Here is a 21,230-nt window from a genome sequence, read left to right on the forward strand (position 1 = left end):
ACTAAATCTAAAATTATAAAGGTTAATAATAAGATTATATTGTTCTTAAACATCATTAAATAAAGAAAATCACTTTTTATTATACATTTATTGTTCTGAAGTATTCTGAATTTTCAGATCAGACACATATCAAAAACACATATACAAAAACAAATCAAAATAATGTTTTAGATAATCTATACTACCAATCTTTAAACCGTTTACAATCAGCCAACAAGTGCTTATTATTATAAAATCACACCCAAGTAGTATCAATCGACATGCTAAAATTGAATATATAGAGGACCTCTAAAAATAGGCAGTAGCCCTGTCCTAGACAATATAATTTGTATGATCAGGAGCTTTGTTGAAATCTTCCGAATACAGTACTGAGCACAGTTTTATACAAGTATTTTAAAACTGTACTAAAGTTTGTACTATAAATGTCTGCATGTTTATAGGAGGAATATTTAAGAAATATTTTTCTCCTTTATGATACCTTCATTAAAATACAGTTCCTGCCATCATAGACCTAATTGTAAAAGTCGAAACTATAAAACTTGTAAGAGAAAATCTTTGCAACTCTGGGGTAGGCAAATATTTCTTAAAAGGAGATACAGAACATAAATTATTAAAGAAAAAAACAGTCAATTGGATTTGACGAAATCAAAAGCTTTTGTTCACAAGACACACTGGTTTTTGGGTTTTTTTTTTTTTTTGATACAGGATCTCGTTCTTTCACCCAGGCAGTGCAGTGGTATCATCATGGCTCACTGCAGCCTCGGCCACCTGGGCTCAAGCGATCCTTCTATCTGAGCCTCTCAAGTAGCTGGGATCACAGGCATAGGCCACCACGCACGGCTAATTTTTGTATTTTTTTTTTGTAGTGATGGAGTTTTGTCATGTTGCCCGGGCTGGTCTCAAACTCCTGGGCTCAAACCATCTGCTCACTTCATCCTCCCAAAGTGCTGGGATTACAGGTGTGAGCCACTGCGCCTGGTCTGAGACACATCATTAAGAAAATACAAAAGCAAATCAGACTGGAAGAAAATATTTGCAAAATTCACATTTGATAATGGACATATAGAGAACTCTTACAACTCAATAATGAAACAAAACCAACATGTAAACAACCTAATTTAAAAAAGGGCAAAATAATATCCCTGATGAACATCAATGCAAAAATCCTCAATAAAATACTGGCAAATCGAATCCAGCAGCACGTCAAAAAGTTTATTCACTACAATCAAGTTGGTTTCATCCCTGAGTTGCAAGATTGGTTCAACATACACAAATCAGTAATGTAATTCATCACATAAACAGAACTAAAGACAAAAACTACATGATTATCTCAACAGATGCAGAAAAGGCCTTTGATAAAATTCAACATTCCTTTATGTTAAAAACTCTCAATACACTAGGTATTGAAAGAACACACCTCAAAATAATAAGAGCCATATATGACAAACCCACAGCCAATATCATACTGAATGGGCAAAAGCTGGAAGCAATCCCCTTGAAAACCAGCACAAGACAAGGATACCCTCTCACTACTCCTATTCAACATGGTATTGGAAGTTCTGGCCAGGGATCAGGCAAGAGAAAGAAATGAAGGGTATTCAAATAGGAGGCGAGGAAGTTAAATTGTCTTTGTTTGCAGATGACATAATCCTGTATCTAGAAAACCCCATTGTCTCAGCCCCAAAACTTCTTAAGCTGATAGGCAACTACAGCAAAGTCTCAGGAAACAAAATCAACGTGCAAATATCACAGGGATTCCTACACACCAACAACAGACAACCAGAGAGCCAAATCATGAATGAACTCCCATTCATAATTGCTATAAAGAGAATAAAAGACCTAGGAATGCAGCTAACAAAGGAAGTGAAGGACCTCTTCAAGAACTACAAACTACTGCTAAAGGAAATCAGAGACAACACAATAAATGGATGCTCATGGATAGGAAGAATCAATATCATGAAAATGGCTACACTGCCCAAAGTAATTTATAGATTCAATGCTATTCCCATTTAACTACCATCGACATTCTTCATAGAATTAGAAAAAACTTTTAAAATTCCTATGGAACCAAAAAAGAACCCATATAGCCAAGACAATCCTCAGCAAAAAGAACAAAGCTGGAAGCATCACGCTACCTGACTTCAGACTATACTACAAGGTTACAGTAATCAAAACAGCATGGTACTGGTACAAAAACAGACACAGACCAATGGAACAGAAGAGAGCACTCAGAAATAAGACTGGATACTTTGACATCTGATCTTTGACATCTGATCTTTAACCATCTGATCTTTGACAAACTTGACATAAACAAGCAAAGGGAAAAGAATTCCCTATTTAATAGAATGCTGGGAGAACTGGCTAGCTATATGCAGAAAATTGACACTGGACTCCTTCCTTACAACTGACACAAAAATTAACTCAAGATGGATTAAAGACTTAAATGTAAAACCCAAAATTATGAAAACCCTTGAAGAAAATCTAGGCAATACCATTCAGGACATAGGCACGGGCAAAGATTTCATGCCAAAAATGCCAAAAGCAATTGCAACAAAAGTAGAAATTGGCAAATGGGATCTAATTAAACCTAAGAGCTTCTGCACAGCAAAATAAACTATCAGAGAGAACAGACAACCTACAGAATGGGAGAAAATGTTTGCAATCTATCCATCTGATAAAGATCTAACATCCATAGTCTACAAGGAATTTAAACAAATTTACAAGAAAAAACAAATAATCCCATTAAAAAGTGGGCAAAGGACATGAACGAACATTTCTCAAAAGAAGACATTCACGCGGCTAACAAGCATATGAAAAAAAGCGCAACACCACTGATCATTAGAGAAATGCAAATCAAAACCACAATGAAATGCCATCTTAGGCCAGTCAGAATGGTGATTATTAAAGTCAAGAAACGACAGACACTGGAGAGGTTGCAGAGAAATAGGAACGCTTTTACACTGTTGGTGGGACTGTAAATTAGTTAAACCATTGTGGAAGACAGTGTGGCAATTCCTCTAAGACCTAGAACCAGAAATACCATTTGCCCCAACAATCTCATTACTGGGTATATGCCCAAAGGAATGTAAATCATTCTATTATACAGATACACACATGTGTATCTTCATTGCAGCACTATTCACAATAGGAAAGACATGGGAATCAACCCAAATGCCCATCAATGATAGACTGGATAAAGAAAATGTGATACATGTACACCATGGAATACTATGCAGCCAGCCATAAAAAGCAACAGGATCATGTTCTTTGTAGGCACATAGATGGAGCTGGGAGCCATTATCCTCAGCAAACTAACACAGGAACAGAAAACCAAACACCGCATGTTCTCATTTATAAGTAGGAGCTGAACGATGAGAACACATGGACATGGGGGATGATGGGGAGAGCATCAGGAAAAATAGCTAATGTGTGCTGGGCGTAATATCTAGGTGATGGGTTAATCTGTGCAGCAAACCACTATGACGCATGTCTACCTATGTAACCAACCTGTACACCCTGCACATGTACCCTGGAAGTTGAAGGGGAAAAAAAGAGAGCAAAAGATTGAATAGGCATTTCATAAAAAATAGGCATTTCATAAAAAACTAAAGGCATAGGAAAAGGACCTCAGAATCATTAGTCATCAGGGAAATAGAAATTAAAGCCACGATAAGATACTGCTAAAATTCTTACCAAAATGACAGATTAAAAAGCCTGAAAATACCAAGTGTTTAGGAGATGTACAGAAACTGGAACTCTTATACATTGGTGGTGGAAATTTTAAATGGTCCATTTTGGAAAACAATTTGGCAGTTTCTTATAAAGACGTAAATGGGAGCTTTCTTTATAATAACACAAAACTGGAAAAAACACAAATGTCTGAAAAAACACAAATGTTTTTATCCCCCCCTTTCAGGGATAAAACCAAAAAGGAATGATCTAGAAATACACACAAAGACACAGATGACTTTTAAAAACATTCTGAGCAAAAGAAGGCAGACACACAAAAAAATACGTTCTATGATTCTATTTACATGGAATTTTAGAACTGGCAAAACTTATCTACAGAAGTAGTTCTCAACTGGGGAAATTATGCCCTCCCCTTCCCTGGGCAATGCTGGAGACATTTTTGGTTGTCATAACTGGGGTGGCATAGGTATGGGGGTGGTTGCTACAGGGATCTGGTGGGTAGAGGTCAGGGATGCTGTTAAACATTCTATAATACACAGGCCAGCAGCCATGGCAAAGCATTACCAGGCCCAAAATGTTGAGAGTGCCCAGGCCCAGGTTGAGAAATTCTGTTCTAAGTGATCAGTGGTGGTTTAGATGGAAGTAAGGATATTGAATGAAGGAATTCTGGGGATAATAAAAATGCTCTACATTTTATTTTATTTTTATTTATTTATTTATTTATTTATTTATTTATTTTTGAGATGGAGTCTCGCTCTGTTGCCCAGGCTGGAGTGCAGCGGCAAGATCTCGGCTTACTGCAACCTCCGCTGCCTGGGTTCAAGCAATTCTCCTGCCTCAGCCTCCCATGTAGCTGGGATTACAGGTGCCCACCACCACGCCTGGCTAATTTTAGTAATTTTAGTAGAGAAGGTATTTCACCATGTTGGCCAGGCTGGCTTCGAACTCCTGACCTTGTGATCTGCCTGCCTAGGCCTCCCAAAGGGTTGGGATTACAGGCGTGAGCCACCACACCCTGCTGATGTTCTGTATTTTAATTGTGGTAGTGACTGACTTGTCAAAACTCACCAAATTGCATACACTTAAAAAGTGTAAATTTTACTGTATGCAAATTTTACATCCAAGTTGATGCTAAAAACTATAATGCCTGTATAAAACTATGTTAAACAGTTTAATCCATTTTTTGTTTTTTAAAATACATGCACAGAAAAGACTGGTAAGGCAACTACCATTAAAGACAGGAAAAACCAATACCATTTGTGGGATTATGGATAATTTTGAATTTTTTGCCCTGTTGTTCATTTGCTTAGTATTAACTAAAAATTTAATAACCTTTATGTGTACACACACACACAGAGACAGACACACACACGTATATATCCAGTACCTAAAACAGGTACAGATAAATGAGGATCTTAGAAAAGCACAGGTGCACATGAATATTTAATTGTGATATTTGATCATAAGACCCTAGTTATTTCAAGAAACCATAAAAATGTGTAATGCAAAGGTACTTAGAAGTAAAGTTTTACTCTAAAACACTGCTAAACTGTTTACTGAGCTCAATTATAATTCTTTCAATACAAAAGTCTGCAAGGATGAATTTTCACTAGAAACAATGCTATGATAACCCTAATAAGACAGGGTGAAAAGGTCAAGAAATTCTTTAAAATTAAATGAATAAAGTTATCAAGTAAGGAATAATCCATTTCACCGTATTAATACGGTTGAAAACATAGCAGATACAATTCAGTTATGTTCATCAACAGGCCAGGGACTGAGCAAAGCATGAGGAATTTACTATAAAAATGTCCGTGAAGAACTGACCAATGGAGAAAAATGGCATTGCCAACAAATCACACACAAACGGGCTAAAGGCTATGATGGAGGTTTGAAGGTGGTACAATGAAAGAAGTCAAGCAACTACTTGGAGGAAGCATTTACAAAGGTGACATCTTAGCTAGACCTTGTCTGGTGAAAAATCATGAGATAATTTAGAAATCTTAGAAATAACACAAAAACCAATAAATAAATAAATAAATAAAAATAAATAAAAACAAACACCACCACCACACATAACAATTTTGTTACACTGCTGTCTGATTTTTAGTCTTAAAGGTCAGCAATGAGAAAATCTTTTCCCGAAAAAGAAGATTATCCTACATATTGAGTAAGGAAATTATATCCCATATCCAAGGGGGAAATATATTTAAGATTCACCTTGATAGAAAATGCACTCCCTAAGCTTCCACCACGTCTACGTTTGGCAATTTAAGTCTCTGGCACTATTCAAAAGCATAGTGATTAAAAAAAAAAATCAATTAGGCTGCAGTTTAAAAATACTATATGAACACTTGTTAATATAGAATTAATATACGGCCTCATACTAAAACATCACCATACATTAGTAAGTGAATATTTTAAGGTACCTCCCAAAAGGGAGACACTGGGAATCCTACATACAGTACAGTACATCTTTGACAATAAGTTTTCAAGCCATAAGAGATGCTTACAAATATGTGGGGTAAACGATTACTCTATGTTGCTAAAAATGATTCCAACCAGGTAAAAAGGTCAACTCCTATCTAATGCGGAGAGAAAAGCCTGCAAGGTGGTGGGATGGTGAGAAAGACTCCTGGCAGAACCTGTCTGCCTTGCTCCTTGGATTTCCTGTAATTTTGAACATTACTGAAATTAAAGCATTGAAACTGAATTACATCAACTTTATTTCAGCAGAACAAATTTCGTGCAGCAGAAAACCCAGTTTTGGCGGTGAAAAAGTCGTCCCCAAGACAAAGGGTCTTAAGTACATCTGACTTTTCGGAGACAGCAGCAATGTGTCCTATTCTTTCTCTCCTGGCTCAGACTCAAAGAACTACTGCAGGCAATTCAGGTAACACTATTTCCTGGTAGTGTGATTCAGGTAACTGTAGAAAAGGAAAAAATGCTTAAAGCAATAAACTAGTATAAAAGCGAACCTTCTGGAGTCCCGTAATAGCCAGTGAACTAGAAACTCTTGATATTTTATAGATATTGACACCAACAGGGGAGCCAGGAGCCAAGTGCAACACCAGCCAAGGGTTGAAGGCAGGAAGAGAGAACAGTCACTGCCTGATCCTTTGGCTTCCACCGCAAAAGAGCGCCCCCACCCCAATACTCTCGTTCCTTAAAATGCCCCTATCCTCGGGACCCACGCAGAAATACCCCACTCCCCTACAGTAACTCCTTACAATCCCAACAACCCTGCCGGAGTGTGACAGGCTGCGTCCACTTACTGAGCTGTCCCCCGCCCGACGTTGTACTCGGTTCCCGACCTCCAGCGCCCCCAACGCCGGCTGCTCCTGGGACCCCTGGCGCCCCCATCCCCGGCGGGGTTCCACTTTGCCTCTCGAAGTTGCCTGGATTGGAGAAGTAGTCGCGTAGCCGAGGCAACTCCCGGCCACTCTCTAACAGCTCGGTATGCAGCTCCAGGGCGGTCAGCAAGTATTGATCGCGCAACAGCTGAGCAGCGATCGCATCAATTGACAATCGGGCCGGGGTCTCCCCGGTGCCCCCCAGGGCCACTGCAGCCGCCGATGCCTCCCCAGGGAGCCCTGGCCGCGCACTGCTTCCTAAGGCCACGGGATCCTGTGGCGACAGCGAGCCCGCAGAGCCAGGATCTAGGCCACTTCCGGCACCCAGCCGAAGTACTGCCCGCCGTTCCTCTGTTGCCGCTACCTCATCATCGTCCTCATCCGAATCGCTGAGAAATGGATTCACGCCGCCACCACTGCCACTACCTCCAGGCGCCATCGCCGCCATCTTATCCTGTCAGGAGTGTGGGCGCCTCCCTGACTGGCTCCGACAGGCCGCAGCCCGAATCTTCTAGGCCTCAGGGGACACAGCGCACCTCCACAGCCCTGGCCTGACCACCTCCTGCCTCCCGACTTGAAGACAAGGAGTAGGCTCCAAGGCAGGAGATCCGGATGCAGCTGCACCTGATGCCTCAGCCTCTGCTGCACCAGCAGCCGGGCTCTGCAGGCGTCTTCCTGGTCTCCAGTATCGCGAGAACTGGAGCGTGCCCTGCCCCTCTCCCCAATCTAGCCCCGCCCCAGCCCCGCCCCAGCCCACTTCAGCTCCGCCCATCCCAGGCGCCAAATAGCAAAGATTGAAGGCCCCGCTCTCCGCTCAAAAGCAAAACTCCACCCACCATTCCTCCATGATTGGTCAGAGAAGGAAGGCGTGGAGAGTACTGACGGGTGACTGGCCCGAGAATTATCGTGAGAGCAGCAGCGGCCGGGCAGGTGTTGGGGGCGTTCCGGGATTGAGGGGTGGTTGTGGTGGTGGCTTAGGGATACCCTACTGGCTTTCGCTTCAGTGGGTAGAGGGGACCCCTGCCCGAGAGCTTTAATGGAGCTGGGTCCTGCCTTCGCGCTGAGGAGCCCTCGTTTTCGAGATCAGGCCTGACCGGGATAAGCTCCAGGTAAAGTTCAGGGACCAGGGCGCGGAGGGTGTCGGCGCCCAAACTGTGGTGTCGCGCCGGCGGACGCGCTGTTTCCCTAGTGCGCTGCACTTTTTCTCGCTATTTGCTGCCACTGGTGACATTTTGTCCCCACGGATAGCAAGTGCCCAGGCCTGTAGGCAGAATGTGACTTCCCTTCTTTTCCCTTCTCTGCCACATGCTTACACACTCGGGAGGCCTAGCGACAGCTCGACTTCTCCGCCCCGGAATTGGTCCTGCCTGTGGGTGGGGACGGGGGCTGGAGAGACTAAACGGAAAAGGGGACGCTGAGATTGGCATTTGCCTGGATCTGGGAACGTCCTCGAGTTGGAAAACAAATTGTTAGGTGCTCAATAAACCCTTAGGATTTAATACACGATTTACACGACAGGGACCCTTCAGAATATCAGATGCTTTCTCACCAGTAGACAGATAAGTAAACTTAAGCCAAGAGTAGTGGATATAAAATCAACTCCACGCCGGGCGCGGTGGCTCACGCCTGTAATCCCAGCACTTTGGGAGGCTCGAGCCGGGCGGATCACGAGGTCAGGAGTTCGAGACCAGCCTGACCAACATGGTGAAACCCCGTCTCTACTAAAAATACGAAAATTAGCTGAGTGTGATGGCGTGTGCCTGTAATCCCAGCTACTCAGGAGGCTGAGGCAGGAGAATCGCTTGAACCCGGGAGGCGGAGATTGCGGTGAGCCGATGTCGCGCCACTGCACTCCAGCCTGGGCGACAGAGCGAGACTCCGTCTCAAAAAAAAAAAAAAAAAAAAAAAAAAAAAAAAAAAAAAATCAATTCCACTAATAAGGAGTCAAAGGAATTAACATCATTTTTCTTATATCCCAAACGATTCGTTATCCACTGTCTCCTGCAACATTTGTGACTTGTTCATTCAGCTGGAATCAAGGTTTTGGAACTTAGAACTATTTTAAAAGTTGAATGCTTCAGAGAGTTTTGATTTTTTTAATGAAACGTTAGCATATAAAGTACATATCTTAAGTTGAGAAGATCAACTTTTATCTTTTATGTTATTCCTTGATTATGATCTGAAAAGGTAAAGGATTTTCCAGTCAATACAATTAGACTGCTATTTCTTATGGCTCCTATTTTTTTCGCACACAAACGACCACTTTCGCAGGTTTTAGATTTCCTTTCTTAGTGTACAGCTTCCAATAAATGCCGAAATGCATAGGCAGTAGTAATTAGTGCTATCAGGTAAGTGACATACTACATTCAGTGTGCAGTAAACATTCCACAGTAAAGTATCTCCCGTTACCTCCATGGAAAAATTAAAATAGAGGATTCTTGCATAACCTTAGGTCAGGTTATTGGTTTACATGTAAAAGTATGCCAACAGTTAAGAGTAGGCTTTAATTTCAATTTACCCAGTCTCAGTAAACTGAAATTTTCATTTGAATGGGAATTTGCATTTTTTAAGTTTTATTTTTGCTAGAAGTTTTTAAAAAAATAGTACCAAGAATTTAAAGTATTTTTATAGGACATTAGTTCCCAATGTTTTAATGATAAGTAGTTTTTTGTGCCATGTATTAAAAGTAAAACATGGGGGAAAAAATCCCCCCAAATGGAATCGAAATGGCAGATACTGTATCCTGTTAGAGATTTCTTAGCAAAAGGGATTGCTGATCCGTATTTTAGTTGGGTTTTCCAGAGAGATTAAAATGGAACCAATTTCTGGAATGCAGGAATGGAGGATTAGTGAATGGCATGCGAAGGGCATGATTAGAAATGGATTGTTTATGTACAATATTCCATCTCCCTGATTGGGAAATTGAGACATCTCCTGCATTTAAGATTCCTGAAGAGGATTATGCTTGTAAGATAGAAAAGCTTAAGTTCAGATCCCAATTCTACTCATTATTTATTGTGAGACCTTGAAAAAGTTACCTAACTTCTCAGCCTCACTTGCATTCATCTATCAAACGGGATAAGGAAAGTACACAGAATTGAGAATGTTCTTGTCCCAGTGCCTGGTACGTGCTACACAATAACTGTTACTGTGGTCACTTATTAATTAATGAAATATTAGTATATGTTGAGAACATTTGACAAGTTTTTAAAAATAAAACTAATATCAATTGTTTTGGCAGTGCATTGAAAAAGCAATTAAGTCAGTAGGGCTGAAGGGAGTATCTTTAATTTGGATTCTAAGTTCTAAAACACAAGTTGAAAATAGATTTAAAATGTTTCCTTAGAGACTTGTAAGAACTGCATGTACAGAAGTTCTTCCTATACAAATCTGTAGTTTTCTGCTTTTGTTTCTGCTTCCTGTCCTATAACCTTGAACTTGTGATCTTGTAAGCCCATAACAAATCAACTGCCCAGTCTTCCCAGTAGGTACTTTTCTTTTCCACAATACACAGAGGTTTGGTTATTCGTGAATAATATATAAGTAACACACACTGGAATATTAATAATTACCGATCACTACTTATAATAATTTATTATTAATAGTGTTGGGAAATTTCCTTTCTACTTAGTAAGATTTTCATTAATATAGGCCCTTACAACTAATGTTTCATCTGACTAATGATAGTTATTAAAGCTTGTGCCTTAGCAACGAAGATGTAAAAGATGGCTTTTTTCAAAGCACGTCAATCATTTTAGTATTTAAAAAATATTTTAGGCTTTAATAGTCTTAAAAGAACCACAAGTAATATTCTGAATAGAAGTTTTGGTTGACTTGAGGTTTTAGTAATAACTCATGTTTTATTGTTTCTCAGAGTGTGGTAAACATCCACAGATATAAACTAGATAACTTGTATTGGTACATGAATATATCTTTTTAAAATTTTAATAGTTATGTGTTTGTTTTGGAGGTATTTCTTTTTCAATAAATCTGAATAAATTGTAATTTTCTTTAAAGAGAAATATTAAGTAATACTGTGTAGTATTAAGCAATTAAACTAATTAAGATAAGTAGTTTGTGATCACTGATGTTTTGCAATCACTGCAATTTTATTTACATTAATAGTAAATAATTTATCATAAAAGGTTTAGTTTTTTTTTTTTTAAGTATTTTCAATCTTCACATCTTGTTCTGGAGGAACAAAAACAGAAGTAGGGCATCCTCTAGTGGCTATAGTGCATATTGCATTTACCCTTGAAATAGTCATTCTAAATAATTAATTCAGCAAACATTTGAGTCCTTACTAACTGCATAGGACTCTGATGGGTGTTGGAGATGCCCCATCCTGCTGTCATAGAATTGTGGTGAAGTGACAGAGCAGACATTAATTCAAATAGTCATAGACAGAGCTATGTAATTACAAACTGAAGTAAAAGTTTTCGTTTCTGACTTAACCTGCGTAGTCCCTGAGGAAGTGCTGCTTGAAATGGAATGTTAGGAGAGAGTGGAAGATAGGTTGCAAGTGCATTCTGCAGAGAGGAATTGAGCCTATGAAAGTCTTATAGCAGTGGGCTACTTGAGTAAAAGAAGGGGCCAGGGACGTGAGATGTTACAAAGCAAAGGGGAGTGCTATGAGACAGGGTTAGGAAAGAAGGCAGAGGCTAGTCTATGAAAGACCTTATTAGTCACATTAAGGATTTTAGTCTTGATTAGTATGTGAAAAGGCACTGGAGAGTTTTATGCAAGGGATAAGATGTTCAGATTTTCTTTTGAAAAAAGAAAAGCAAGTAATAGTCTGGCTACATGGCAAGAAGCGGATCAGAGAAGGGTCAGAGTGTGTAGGGGTGACCTATTCCTGCATTGCAGTAGTTCGCATAAGATATGGTGTACATCTTAAATTACAGAGGTGTCAGTGGCGATGAAGACAAATGAACAGATTCAAGAAACACAAAGTGGACAACTGTTGGATTAAATAAAGGGGAAGAATAGGGTGTAAAGAATGATGCCTGTTTCTCAGACTTACATACTTGGTGGGAAGGTGGTGCCACCTCCTGAGATTGTGAACACTAAGGATTTAGTAGGTAGTAGACAAGGCTCATGGGAAATATTATGAATTTGGTTTTAAACCTACTCAGTTTGATTGTCTTTGAAATGTCCATGTATATTTATAAAGGTTGGAGTTACGTATGTGGATTTGGAGCTATAATTTGTTGAGACTTTTGCATAAGTGATAACTGAAGCCACGGATATGATGAAACATGCCAGGATAAAAAGTATAGAGTGAGAAGAAAAGATAGCTGAGAACGAAGTTTTGAGTAACTCCAAAATTCAATGACCAGATAGAGACTGTTCAACATTGGCCAGAGGTGTAGGTGAAAAATGAAAGCAGTAATGTTCCCAGAAGCCAAGTGATAAGAGCCTATTAAAAAGGAGAAGGCAGCCAGGCATGGTGGCTCACGCCTGTAATCCCACCACTTTGGGAGGATGAGGCGGGTGGATCACCCGAGGTCAGGAGTTTGAGACCAGCCTGGCCAACATGGTGAAACCCCATCTCTACTAAAAATACAAAATTAATTGGGCATGGTGGTACCTGTCTGTAATCCCAGCTACTTGGGAGGCTGAGGCAGGAGAATTGCTTGAACCCAGGAGGTGGAGGTTGTAGTGAGCCGAGATCGTGCCACTGCACTCCAGCTTGGGCGATAGATAGGGCGAGACTCCATCTAAAAAGAAATAAAAATAAAAAGGAGACAGCTACTGGGCCTGGCAACTCACACTTGTAATCCCAGCACTTTAGGAGGCTGAGGTGAGTAGATGACTTGAGCCCAGGAGTTCAAGACCAGCCTGGGCAACATGGCAAGACCCCCTCTCTACAAAAAATGCAAAAATTAGCTGAATGTGGTGAACATGCACCTGTGGTCCTAGCTACTTGGGAAGCTGAGGTGGGAGGATCACTTGAGCCCAGGAAGCTTAGGTTGCTTAGAAAATGAAGACTAAAAAATAGCTATTAGATTTTATACTGTTAACTGTCTTTACTTTCTTATGAAGTAATGAAAATAAGGTTTAAGTTGTTTGAAATTTAGGTGGTCAGGAAATAAAAGAGGTCACATTCAGTCTTTTCAAGAAGTTTGACTGTGTGGGGGAGAAAAGGGCAATAGATGTTTAACTTTTTTTTTTTTTATTAACACTGATATTTATGAGATGTATCCTTTTCAGAAATATAGTATTTCATTATTTCAATATAGTATTTCAAAATAAACAATTTATCTGTTCCCTATGGTTAGATATTGTTTCCAATTTTTTATTATTACAAATAGCAAAAGCCAAGATTTGAATGTAAAGGTTTTTAAAACCTGTTTCTTTCTGATGTGTAATTTTATCTTAGTAAATTCTACACTAGTAGCAGTACTAACACTTGTGAGCTGGTTAAAAACATAAGCTGATGTCTACCTCACACCATATACAAATAATTATTTTTGTCTCAGAGGACACAAACCGACACAAATAAATTTTAAATAATGAAAGGTAAAAAGCAAAAATCTAAAACTATTAAAAGAATATATGTGACATAAGAACCAGGGAAGTTTTCTTCTATAGTACAAGACACAAAAGACTTACACCAGATAGGATAAATATTCGATGAATTTTACTGTATTAAAGTTGAAAATTTCATTTTAACAAAAGGCCCTATGAACAGAATTTATATATAAATGTGTGTATCTAGCTATGTATAAACATACATACACTATATAAACATACACACACATATAATTTTAATGTACAAGTCAAAGAAAAGGTCAATAACCCTAACCCTATCTGATCAAAGTATGTAAATAGGCAATTGAAAGGAAGAGAGACCCAATTCTAGTAAAAACATGAAAAGAAGTTCATACTCACTAGTAATCAGGCAAATACATAGTCAAATAACAGGATGCCAATTTGGCCTGTTCAAATTGTCTTAAGGTAAATATGACAGTATCAAACTATTCTGGGGATTTAGAGATATAGAAGCTTTCGTACATTGCTGGAGGGTATCTAAATTAGTATGGACACTTTGCCAGTCACTTGTAATGTTGAAAATTTTGTTTATTAGAGCAATTCCACTTATAGAGGTGGCTTTCAATCTTATTTGTCCATAGAATAATTTGAAATAAAACTTTCAGTACAGATTATATACATTTAAGAATATAGATGTTTGGATACACAGGAAAAAACCACAATTTTTCAAAATCATGTACTACTTCTGAAGTACTTCATGATGTGATATATTCTCTATTTTATCCTATTCTATTGTACCGTATTCTATTTCATTAAAAAAAAAAAAAAAAAGGAAAGAAGGCTAAGTGCAGTCCATTAAATTATTTTGTTATGGGTTACTACTCTACAGTTTGTAAACATTCTAAAAATCTCCAACTTTACCATAAGGGAGCAGCTTAATTGCCATATTATTTGTAATCATGACAATTGCGAGCAATGTTGATCAGCAGGATAATGTTCAAATAAATTGTAATAGAGTCATATAATAGAATATATGTCTTGAATGAGATCATTTATAAGGCTTTTTTTGGTAGTACCAATTAGAATAAGCTTATAAAAGAAATAATGGCTTTGCGTCTATACTGGTAAAAATTAATTTTGAGTAAGGTGGGGAAAGCAGGAGTGGAAATGGTGATGATTATAATATTTTTTTTTTGACATTTTGCAAAATGCAGCAAACATTTTAATTTATACATGAGAAAAGGAAGTGTTCAAAAGGGTATGCATTTCAAGTTATTGCAGGTTATTTGTGAGAGAATTTCTGCAGGTAAAACATGTTTAAATTTAACCAACAGTAGCGTGTCAGTGTATTTAAAATCATGACAAAAATATTCTCTCTGGTCATGTTGCCCATGACAAATTACTATGATGTTGTATGTTTAGGGCAAGATGTCAATACAGCATAAGTCCCATGGTATTTTGGTTTTCTTCTGGAGATTAAAGCTGTTTTTCTTGGGATAAATGCAGCAGCAAAACACAAACCAGTTGATCAAAAAAGCACTTCTGCCATAACTCCAATAATTTTCAGGACACATCAATGGACAGTAGTTTTGCCATTCCCAGTTCTTTTAAGGATTACATCTCTGCACTGTTGCCTTAAGGATGTCTGTAAAAGCTTGTTCTCTGTTAAGCCAGTTTACTGACTACAGCCTGGTTGAGAGAATTTAGTTGGTTGCTCCATTTATCTAGTGCAGTATATCGTGCACCACCCCTCTTCTGATGATCCAGTTCAAGGAGTTGGTTGACTTGATCAATTCGGCCATGAATAGTGTTATCCAATATGCACTGCACCAGCAAGCTCTCCACATCAGCTACATCTATGTTTAACTCCTTAGAAATAAAAGGAATATGTATTCTTGTGTAAGGCTTAATTAATTTTATAAGCACTTGTGTTCTGATGTTTCACAAAAGCTCTTCGATGTGTTCTCTTATGAAAGGATCATCCATGATGTTGCTGTGATTTGTTTTTAGAATCTTTTCAAATTCAGTGATGTCATTATTCTGATAGGTACTTACTAAATTCGTCATTGCTAAAATTTCTGGATCATTTTTGTACGGCTTGGCCTCCTGTGAGTCAAATGGATTTATTCCCGATTTCATAAGCATATTTGCTAAGAGCAAATATTTTAAGCAAGTGGTTCGTCTTGGACTTCCAGATTCATCATAATTCTTGAAGGCTTCAAAAAAATCAGTGTGTGCCTTTTCAAATTCACCTTCTCTCAAGTGCATTTTACCACCACATTCTCTGATAACTCCCATAATCAGTGGATGAGGGATGGCAGACTTGATGTGAAGTGACTGTTCATAGAGTGCTTTAAGTTTTTTGTTATTTTTCTGTGCTGTGTACATTTGAATTTCCAAAGCATATATTTCTAATAACTGTGTACCTTTTTTCAGATCATCTTCTCCATCATCAGTCTGGCAGGACTGATGTAACTGGCGTAAAATTTTTTGAAGCTTTCCATATTCCTCTCGTTCTAAATATAATTTTCCAAGCTTTGTGTTTGTCTTAAACCACAGTCTATCATTCTTAGCATCTTTCAAAGCTTCCAGTGTTGTTTCATAGAATTCCTGCAGTAAATCCATCTGTTTAGAAGTAGAGATATAATCAAGAATAGAATTAATGGATTTTTCAGAATAATTTCTTGTGACTGCACTCCGAATATAGGTCAATAGCTGTTTATATCTATTCATCATTTCTGGAAAGTTTGTCAACTTGAAGTTAATCTTAATCATTTGTTTCAGTGCTTTAAATCCCCATTCTCCTTTTTCACCTTCAAGTTCCAAAACCTTTTGGAAACTGCTTAACGCTGCTTTTGAGTCATCTTCTTTTAATGCTTTGGAATTATAGTACTGATTTTCCAAATCCACATTTGGCTCGGAGTTACTATCTTCAGAGTATTCCAGGTCGTAGTCCTCCTCATCATCGCACGTGAAATCATCCTCCATGTCAGACATCTTGGCCGGGAGGGGGAGGAGAAATTGGAGACAACCTCCTCCCACAATCCTCCGCGGCTCCTGATTATAATATTAGTGTAATCTTGTAGAATGACAGATGGCTTTTATTTATGTATTTATTTATTTATTTTGAGACAAGGTCTCACTTTGTCACTCAGGCTGGAGTGCAGTGGCGCGATCTCGGCTCACCAGCAACCTTGATCTTCGGAGTTCAAGCAATCCTCCTGCCTCAGCCCCACAAGTAGCTGGGACCATGCGCCACCATGCCCGACTAATTTTTGTGCATTTTTTGTAGAGATGGAGTTTCACCACGTTGCCCAGCCTGTTCTCAAATTCCTGAGCTCAAGTGATCCACCTGCCTCGGCCTCATAAAATGCTAGGATTACAGGTGTGAGCCATCAGGCCTGGCTGATGGCTTTTAATTACATAATTGACTAGGTTTAACATATATACTCTTCATATAGAAAAAACATCAATTTATGTAGATGCCTCGTGTTCTCAGGAGGTGGAGTGTAACTCCTCACTCTTGAAGTATTGGCTGCATGTAGTGACTTCCTACCAAAAAGTATAGTTTGAAATGGGGGAACATTTACATGGAGAAACTTTACAGTGGAGAAACTGAACAAACTGCCTCAGCCAAGTGGTCAAGTTTTATATTAACAGTTTAGTAAGTCATGTTGACAGTACCCTTAATATGATGTAAAGAAATGGTACTTTATGTATGTATGTTTGCTCTCCCAAACCCATAACCCCAGACTTACCATGAGAAAAACATCAGATAAATCCCAATAGCAAGACATTATACAAAATCTCTGACCAGTACTCCTCACAACTCACAAGGTCATCAAAACAAGCAAAGTCTGAGAAATTATCACAGCCAAGAGAAGCCTAAGGAGACATGGTGACTGGCTGCCCTATGGTATCCTGGTAGTTTCTGGAATAGAAAAAGGATATGAGATATAGATAAAAGATTTTGAACTCAAGTGGGCATGAATTATCTAAAGAACTAATAATCTCTATTCTACTTGCCATGAGAAAATTTGAAAATTAGTTCTTATATGGGATTTTGTAAACTCACATAGAATTTACAATTTAAAATGACATAAATCATGATGAAAAAATATATACCCCAGAATAATAAGCAAATGAACTAGTGCTAATTATATGGCTTAATAGTTTATCTGATAATCTTGTGTGCAGGCTCCAAGTGCTATCTTACTTCTACTACTACTACTACTACTACTACTACTACTACTACTACTACTACTACTACTTCTTCTTCTTCTTCTTCTTCTTCTTCTTCTTCTTCTTCTTCTTCTTCTTCCTTCTTCCTTCTTCCTTCTTCCTTCTTCCTTCTTCCTTCTTCTTTCTTCATCTTTCTTCTTTTTTTTGTGGGTCTTGCTATGTTCCCAGGCTAGCCTTGAATTCCTAGGCTCGAGCAATCCTCCCGCCTCGCCCTCCTAAGTAGCTGGGACTACCAGCTCTGTCTTACAGTTTTGGCTGGTTTTACTTCACATCGCAGGTTTGTGTATTTTTAGTAAATGCTGAAGTGGTTAAGAACACAATCTCTAGGTGACATTACAGAAAATGGCAGAGTATGGTGGTTTATTTTAAGGGTTAGTTCCTCCACTGAAACAAGCATAAGAGGGCAGAGTGACAGGATCAGCTCTTTTGGCATTCTAAAATCTGGTCTGACATTTACAGCAACTAGGAGACTGAATAATGAAGAAGAGGGCAGCTGAATTTCAGAGTGCTGTGGCATTTAATCCACTGGATCACCATCCTCTTTCACCACTGTGGCAATGGCAGCAGCTGTGGAGACTATGGCCCACATTCCTGGTGTGACTTGCTTGTATTTAGTATGGACTTTGTTCTTAAAATACTGTGGTTGTGCATTTTGACCTGTCTAGTGGTTTCCTGAGTGATCAATGTAGAGGCTGAATTTTGTCCCATCCTTATCCCCCGCAAAAATTACATGTAATGCATGCCCAGAAAGATCCTGAGAGGTCCCTAGGCTTCTACCTTTGGGAGATCTGTGAGCGCTAGACAAGCAGAAGGTGAAGGTTAAGGCAGAAGTGTAGGTGGCCAAGCTTAGTGTGAGAGTAGTTCAGCTGAGAGCTAGACTATAAAAACTTGGGAGAGTACTATTAGTTTTTGTTTTAGGCATTTAAGGAAATCTAAATCTGCCATTGACTGATCAGTAAGATAACAAAACAGAGACTTTAATGACCATAAACAAAAGGAATAAAGTATTTGCAAAAATAGTTTGGAAAAGTTACTAAATGAAAGGCTGAACCCCTCAAAAATCAAAAGAAAATGCCAGAATTCTGGAATCTGATTTCTAGAATTACTACATTATAATATTCAAAATATAAATTTCAATGGAAAGTTACAAAAAAGCATACAAAGTCTCAGGAAAGGATGGCATATTCACAGAAAAAAATAAATAAATTGATGGAAGCCACCCTTGAGGAAGTCCTGACATTGGACTTAGACAAAGACGTTAATCATCTGTCTTAAATATGTCAAAATGCTGTGGGAAACCACAGACAAAGAACTAAAGGAAGTCAGGAAAGTGATGTATGAACAAGGTAAGAGCATCAAAAGAGATAGAAATTATTAAAATGAACCAAATAGAAATACTGGAGCTTAACAGTACAATAATTGAAACAAACCATTCACAAGAGGGATTCAGCAGCAAATTTGAATAGGTGGAAGAAAGAATCAGTGAACTTGAAGTTGGGGCAATTGCAATTATAGAAGCAGAAAAAAAGGAATGAAGAAAAGTGAACAAAGCCATAAGGACCTATGGGACACCATCTTTAATTCATAAGCCTTTTAGTAGGGTTTATGCCAATGTGAACATTAAATCACTGATAGTCTATAAGTTTAGCAAGTAATGTTTGACAGGAACAAAGATTATCTGCAATCAGAGCTATCCATAAAACTTTTGGTGGTTTATAATTATAACAGTGTATCTTTTGAGTAAGATTCAGGCTCCGATTTTTTTTTTTTTTTTTTTTTTACTTTTTATTTAAAAATAATTTTTAGATCTGTTGAAAAGTTGCAAAAACAGTACAGAGTTCCAGTACACTCTTTACTCAACTTCACCTAATGTGAACATCTTACATAAACATCGTATAATTATCAAAACCAGTATACTAGTATTTGTATAATACTGTTTACTACAGATCTTGCTTGAACTTAACTAGTTTTTCCGCTATTGTCTATTTTCTCATCCAGTTTCCCTTGTTGTGTTTAGGTAAGTCTCTTGAACCTCCTTAATTCTTTTACAGAGTACTTGTGCATTATTTTGTAGACTGTCTCAATTTGGGTCTGTCTGATGTATTACCATTATTAGATTGAGATTATGCATTTTTAACAAGAATACCATATGTTCTTTTGCCGAGACTACCATGTTTTGCCTTTCTCAGTGCATCTGGTCAGGGTTATATGAGGTTAGTATGTTAGTATGTCTTACTATTGGTTATGTTAACCATGACCACTTGGTTAAATGGTGTCTATTTTCTCCATTGTTAGTATTTTTCCCTGTACAAGGAGTAAATATTTGGAGAAGTTTCTTTAACACTGCAAATATTGGCTGGGCGTGATGGCTTATGCCTGTAATCCCAGCACTCTTGGAGGCGGAGGCGGCCGGATCACCAGGTCAGGAGATCAAGACCATCCTGGCTAACACAGTGAAACCCCGTCTCTACTAAAAAATACAAAAAATTAGCCGGACATAGTGGCGGGCGCCTGTAGTCCCAGCTACTCCGGAGGCTGAGGCAGGAGAATGGTGTGAACCTGGGAGGCAGAGCTTGCAGTGAGCCGAGATCGCGCCACCGCACTCCAGCCTGCGCAACAAAGCGAGACTCTGTCTCAAAAAAAAAAAAAAAAAAAAAGACTTCAAATATCCTGTTTCCCTGACACTTTGATCTGTTGATTTTAGCATTTATCAGTGGATCTTGGTGGCAGTAATTACTGTGGTGTTTGCCTAGTTGTAATTTTATATCTCCCTCATTCCTGCTACCTGAATTAATTGAAATTATTCTGTAAAAAAGAGATACCGGATTCTAAACTCATTAATATTTCATCGTATTCTGGTAGGGATAAGGATAATAAGTCATTACTTGATAAAGCAATTCTCTCTAACATAATGTTAAAGAAAAATATCAATTATATTCTCACTTGATTTTCCTTCCTGGAATTTTAGATACTCTTTTATAGCCTAGTTATGTATCTCTTTAAATAAGTTATTTAAAAATAAAAATTGCCTGAAACTTCTTGTTGACTTCTTACCTTTTCTTTATCTGAAATTTGAGACAATAGAGCCTGTACTTCCTAATTGGAAAGATTAATTAGCTAATAATAGTTCCTAAGATACCTAGGGGGATTTTTTTTTGTTTGTTTGTTTTGTTTTTTGAGACGGAGTCTGGCTCTATAGTCCAGGCTGGAGTGCGGTGGTGCGATCTCGGCTCACTGCAAACTCCACCTCCCAGGTTCACGCCATTCTCATGCCTCAGCCTCCCGAGTAGATGAGACTACAGGCACCCGCCACTGCACCCAGCTAATATATATATATATTTTTTTGAGATGGAGTCTGGCTCTATTGCCCAGGCTGGAGTGCAGTGGCCGGATCTCAGCTCACTGCAAGCTCCGCCTCCAGGGTTTACGCCATTCTCCTGCCTCAGCCTC

General features: G+C 38.6%; 3 protein-coding genes across 16 annotated transcripts in view; 1 reads left to right on the top strand and 2 right to left on the bottom strand.

Moving 5' to 3' along the window:
- The window catches only part of RELCH (RAB11 binding and LisH domain, coiled-coil and HEAT repeat containing), a 120,614-nt gene extending 112,866 nt beyond the window's left edge, over nucleotides 1-7,748 (bottom strand). For 5 of the 10 annotated variants that reach the window (XM_050768084.1, XM_050768083.1, XM_050768082.1 and 2 more), the window contains exon 1: nucleotides 6,966-7,748. In XM_050768084.1, the coding sequence (XP_050624041.1) occupies nucleotides 6,966-7,491 (526 nt within the window). In that variant the 5' untranslated portion in view covers nucleotides 7,492-7,748. The remainder of the gene's footprint in view (nucleotides 1-6,965) is intronic. The other 5 variants (XM_050768086.1, XM_050768085.1, XM_050768081.1 and 2 more) reach the window with 2 other exon arrangements.
- Nucleotides 7,749-7,879: 131 nt separating this feature from the next.
- PIGN (phosphatidylinositol glycan anchor biosynthesis class N) overlaps nucleotides 7,880-21,230 on the top strand; it is a 150,239-nt gene continuing 136,888 nt past the window's right edge. For 4 of the 5 annotated variants that reach the window (XR_007721317.1, XM_050768137.1, XM_050768136.1 and 1 more), the window contains exon 1: nucleotides 7,881-8,152. The gene's annotated coding sequence lies outside the window, so the exon portion shown is untranslated. Of the gene's footprint in view, nucleotides 8,153-21,230 lie in introns of all 5 variants that reach the window. The other variant, XM_050768140.1, reaches the window with a different exon arrangement.
- Nucleotides 15,136-16,605, bottom strand: LOC126941483 (COP9 signalosome complex subunit 2-like). Its single transcript, XM_050768141.1, is given in 1 exon segment — nucleotides 15,136-16,605. A coding segment is annotated over 1 exon segment (1,332 nt). The 5' UTR covers nucleotides 16,536-16,605; the 3' UTR covers nucleotides 15,136-15,203.

Source organism: Macaca thibetana, chromosome 18 (assembly GCF_024542745.1).
Source record: "Macaca thibetana thibetana isolate TM-01 chromosome 18, ASM2454274v1, whole genome shotgun sequence".
NCBI lineage: Eukaryota > Metazoa > Chordata > Mammalia > Primates > Cercopithecidae > Macaca > Macaca thibetana.